At 54.0% G+C, this 5,309-nt stretch overlaps 1 protein-coding gene across 1 annotated transcript; it reads right to left on the bottom strand.

The window, feature by feature from the left end:
- Positions 1-505: 505 nt before the first annotated feature.
- On the bottom strand, positions 506-2,288 carry LOC109942340 (expansin-B2). The gene is made up of 3 exons (XM_020544262.2): positions 1,836-2,288; positions 1,601-1,710; positions 506-1,309 (listed from the first exon to the last, which is right to left on the bottom strand). Exons 1-3 carry the CDS (start codon positions 2,026-2,028, stop codon positions 791-793), a joined length of 822 nt encoding a protein of 273 aa, XP_020399851.1. The 5' UTR covers positions 2,029-2,288; the 3' UTR covers positions 506-790.
- Positions 2,289-5,309: the final 3,021 nt, after the last annotated feature.

Below are 5,309 nucleotides of genomic sequence, written 5' to 3'. Positions count from 1 at the left end.
CTTCTTTGCCGAGTGTAACACTCGGCAAAGCCTTTGCCGAGTGTTTTTAAGGCTTCGCCGAGTGCTTCAGGCACTCGGCAAAGCGATTGATTTCGGTAGTGACTTTACTATAACGGTTCACCATTGGACTTGGTGAACGATTCATTGTGGGTTGGAATGAACGTTGAAGTTACTGGATTGTAACGAGGTTTTTACTCAACAAAATGTTTTTATAAATTGGGATTAGTATGCTTTTTAGGTATAATTAAAATTTGACCAACTAAAAATAACGTTTCAAGCTAGTCCACTATATAGCCAGTCCACTTTTACCCAAAAGTGGGATACTTGTTGATTGTGAAAGTACTCACTATTGACTTCTTCACTCTCACCCTATATATTCTTGTATGCAGATGGAGGAGAACATGTGCCCCTGGACCCAATAGTTATAGGATCACAACGAGTTCTAGACCTGCGATCAACCGGTCGGTTGTGGAGGGTCTACTAGTGCATTGATATACCATATCGATGTGTAATAAATACTCTATTTCATTATAAATAAAACATTGTGTTTTGATATATTAATTCACTACATCACGTTGTTGTACATGTGATTCTCGATCCGTTTTTATGTATAGTGGGTATTCGGTTTTGTCTTTGAATCCGTGTGTGATAGACCACACAGTAACAAGACGAAACTGCCGAACCTATTACAAAAATAATTTGCAATGATCACACAATAGTACTCTAAGTGTAGCACCACCTTTATATATGGTTATACTTATACCAGTGTATGATTAATAATAATATGCGGTTAAGTGAACTGGACGTAGGAGCGGTAGTCGGTGTTGGGCCTCCAGTTCGCCGGGATGACATTGTAAGCCACCAGCGTGCTGCCGGACTCGCTGCGGATGCGCATCGAGAAGGGGCCCCTGAGCGGGCGGTAGGAGTCGAGGCGCCAGACGGATCCCCAGGAGCGGCGCATCAGCATCCATTGGCCGCCGGAGCCGGACTCCATGACTTCCATCTGCACCACGGTGCCGGCCTTGTTGGCGTACTCGACCAGCACCGCCAGGTAGTTGCGGTTGGAGCCCGCCTCGACGTGGAAGTTCACGGTCAGCCCCCGGTGGTCGCAGGCCACCCTCCGGAACTGCATGTCGATGATGCCCGCGTGCCGGAGCCTGTCGTTCATGCCGGGCCTCGCCATGGACCCGAACGCCGTGCCGCTCAGGTCGAAGTGGTACCTGGCCACCGGGTAGTAGTTCATGTCCGTGATCATCACCGTCCTCACCTCGCCGGAGCAGGCAGGGTTGTTCTTGGCGGTGCACCGTATCTGCATTGTATTGTTAATTAGCTCATCATCATCAGAAGGCAACAAGAGAACGTGAAAAGATGCTTCCGTTTGACTTCACCAATTCATTCATTCATTCATTCATCAACTAGCTCATAGAGTCCACTGATCTGCTGGTGGATAGCTAGTACGTTTGACCGATTTATTTATTTGAACTAAAAAATTTATTTATTTGAACTATAAAAAAATGAACCGGACAAGTGGACGCGGCCGGCTGGGTATGTAATAATATAAACAGCAAGTTGAATGGTGGAATAGCTATACGTATTGTACCTGGTAGCATGCGCCGCAGCCCTTGCCGTCCTGGAACAGGGGCTGGTTGCCGCACGACGTCATGGACATGAACGGATACTGGTTGGTGTTCTTGAACCCGCACGCGCCGCCTGAAGAATGGATCCGTGCAAGCACAACACACAATATAATGTCAGCCACACGTACAGCATTGCACACCGTGCAACGTAGCTAGCAGTAGCTAGGCACGCACTGACATTACTGCGTACGTACGTACCGTTGTCGTTGGGGCCGGCACCGTTGGGCGCGCCGTACCAGGTGGCCTTGGCCGCCTGCCAGCCGCCGCCGCCGCCGCTGGAGCGGAGTTGGCGGACAGCGGAGGTGCGGTTCATCGCCGCTTGCGCGCCGCTTGCGCCGGAATGCATGACGACAAGCACGGCGAGGAGGGCGACAAGTGCAGCAGCTGCCATCTCAGCTCGTGTAGTGTGTGTACCAACAAAACCTTGTATAGGTGTATGCTCGTGTTTTGATGGTGGAAAGGGACGAGACTGCCTGTGTACTTATAGGCGATCCATCGAGCAGACAAAGTGTAGTATGAGCAGTTCGATCGCGGGGGTCGCGGCATCAATAGTCGTCGCCACATCGGAAGTGCCGTGTTAGATCGATCACATGGCCACCGTACCTAGCTAATCATGGTGGAATGGAGTACTCGGTCCGCGAGCCAGTCAGCCATATTACAAAACATGCACACACATCTGGGACTCGGAGTAGTAGCAGGCTAGCAGCTCAGCACAGCACATGCACATGTCCATGGCACATGCGATCGTACGCTCAGCTCGTACCGTACGCCGGTGCGCGCGGTGCCTGCCAATGATTCCAAAACGAACCTCTGGTAGTTATTATCATCAGCAGACAGAGGCCGGACCACAAATAGGTGAAAGTGGGCGCCACACTAGGTACTACCTGCGGTGTTTCGTTGACCATTAAACCTAGTTTGGGTACTTTATTATTACCCTAAATTCACATGTATTGAATTAGATTAGAATGTAACAACAACAGTACTGTAGAGGATTTTCGGCGATCGAACTCTGCCGAAGAAAATAAGGCATTATTATTTTCGACGGCCGAGGACCTAACCGTCAAAAATAACCTTATTTTCGACGTCTGTGACGTAGACAGCCGAAAATAAACGGATTTAAACCCGCCCACAACTTTCTTCTCTCTTTACTTCTTGCGACGCCAGGTCGCTGCTCCCTCGCCGCCCATGCCCACGCCCCCGACCCCGCCGCCCGACCGCCGCCGCCGAGCCCTCCTCCATTGATAGATTTTTTGCGTATTTTATGCAATAATTTTGGCGGACGTTATTTAATTGCCGCCGAAATTAGTATGTATTTGTTATTATACTTGTTTGATTAGGGTGTGTGATTAGTATTATTGTTTAGTTCGATTCCATTAATGTATTAGTTGCATATGTGGTTCAGTGATTAGTGGCATATTGTTTATAGCAAAAACAGTGAAATCCCCGATGAGCTATGCAGTCAAGCGACCGTTGAGCGTATGGTTAGTATTTGTTAGGATTAACATTTTCTTGTCACATAGCTATACATTACATGTGTGCTGAACCTTCATATTTTATTGCAGGAGACTTACGAGCAGGAGATGGTTAGGAAGTACGGAGAAGACTATGATTGGCGAGGAGCGCCTACCATCGATACTGAAGTTGTGCATTCTATTGAAAGAAAGGCCCATGGGCGGTATGAACTTGTAATTTTTTTCAGTAAGATTGAAATTATGACCGAATATCTAATTTTCTTGTTTTTCAACATATTTTATGTTTTACCGGTGTGACCGATTCAACGGAGTTGCGATCTCGTGGCGGCTCTTCGTCTTAGGCGGGTTTGGTAGCAGCCGTAGTCGACGCTCGCTCGAGCATGGAGGAGGCTATGAGGGAGTGTCGGGGACCATAATTAGGGGTACCCTCAAGACGCCTAATTCTCAGCTGGTAACCCCCATCAGCATAAAGCTGCAGAGGCCTGATGGGTGCGATTAAGTCAGGGATCAGTCCATACGAGTGACTCGATCACGCTTCGCCCGAGCCTAGCCTTGGACAAGGGCAGCAGACCTCGAGGGACTTCCGTCTCGCCCGAGGCCCCCCTTTTAACGGCGGACACATCTCCGGCTCGCCCGAGGCCTTGGCTTCGCTAAGAAGCAACCCTGACTAAATCGCCGCACCGACTGACCGAGTTGCAGGAGCATTTAACGCAAAGGTGGCCTGACACCTTTATCCTGACGCGCACCCCCCGGCAGAGCCGAAGTGACCGCCGTCACTCCGCCGCTCCACTGACCGGTCTGACAGAAGGACAGCGCCGCCTGCGCCACTCCGACTGCAGTGCCACTCGACAGAGTGAGTCTGACAGGCAGTCAGGCCTTGCCAAAGGCGCCATAGGAAACTCCGCTCCGCCCGACCCCAGGGCTCGGACTCGGGCTAAGACCCGGAAGACGGCGAACTCCGCTCCGCCCGACCCCAGGGCTCGGACTCGGGCTAAGACCCGGAAGACGGTGAACTCCGCTCCGCCCGACCCCAGGGCTCGGACTCGGGCTAAGCCCCAGAAGACGACGAACTCCGCCTCGCCCGACCCCAGGGCTCGGACTCCGCCCTGGCCTCTGCCGAACGATCTCCGCCTCGCCTGACCCGGGGGCTCGGGCTCGGCCTCGGCCACGGAAGACAGACTCGACCTCGGCTTCGGAGGAGCCCCCACGTCGCCCGACCTAGGGCGCAGGCCCACCACGTCAACGGGAAGCGCCATCATCATCCTACCCCGAGCCGACTCGGGTCACGGAGAACAAGACCGGTGTCCCATCTGGCTAGCTCCGCCAGATGGGCAATGATGGCGCCCCACAAGCTCTGTGACGACGGCGGCTCTCAGCTCTCTTACGGAAGCAGGGGGACGTCAGCAAGGACTCGACCGCTCCGACAGCTGTCCCTCCGCCAAGCTCCGTTGCTCCTCCGACAGCCACGACATCACGCCAGCAGGGTGCCAAGATCTCTCCGGCTGCCAAATTGGCATGTACTTAGGGCGCTAGCTCTCCCTCCGCTAGACACGTAGCACTCTGCTACACCCCCATTGTACACCTGGATCCTCTCCTTACGCCTATAAAAGGAAGGACCAGAGCCTTCTTAGAGAAGGTTGGCCGCGCGGGACCGAGGACGGGACAGGCGCTCTCTTGGGGCCGCTCGCTTCCCTCACCCGCGTGGACGCTTGTAACCCCCCTACTGCAAGCGCACCCGACCTGGGCGCGGGACGAACACGAAGGCCGCGGGATTTCCACCTCTCTCACGCCCGTCTCCGGCCACCTCGCTTCTCCCCCCTTCGCGCTCGCCCACGCGCTCGACCCATCTGGGCTGGGGCACACGGCACACTCACTCGTCGGCTCGGGGACCCCCCGGTCTCGAAACGCCGACAATTGGCGCGCCAGGTAGGGGCACGGTGCGTGCTGACGAACAGCTTCCCGTCAAGCTCCAGATGGGCAGTCTCCAGCAACCTCTCCGGCCTGGGACGGTGCTCCGTTTCGGGAGTCTTGAGTTCATGTCCTTCGACGGCAGCTACGACATGATACTCCTTCCACCGCCGCGCGACAACGACGATGGCGGCCGACATCCCGCCCGCCGGCGGCGGAACCGACAACATCTTCCCCGCGCGGTGGAAGAACAACATTCGAGCTCGCCTCGTCCTCTCCCCCGCCAACGGAG

This window comes from Zea mays, chromosome 9, assembly GCF_902167145.1.
Source record: "Zea mays cultivar B73 chromosome 9, Zm-B73-REFERENCE-NAM-5.0, whole genome shotgun sequence".
NCBI classification, from domain to species: Eukaryota; Viridiplantae; Streptophyta; class Magnoliopsida; order Poales; family Poaceae; genus Zea; species Zea mays.
Note: the sequence above shows the minus strand (reverse complement) of the source record. Positions and strands in the feature narration are given on the sequence as shown.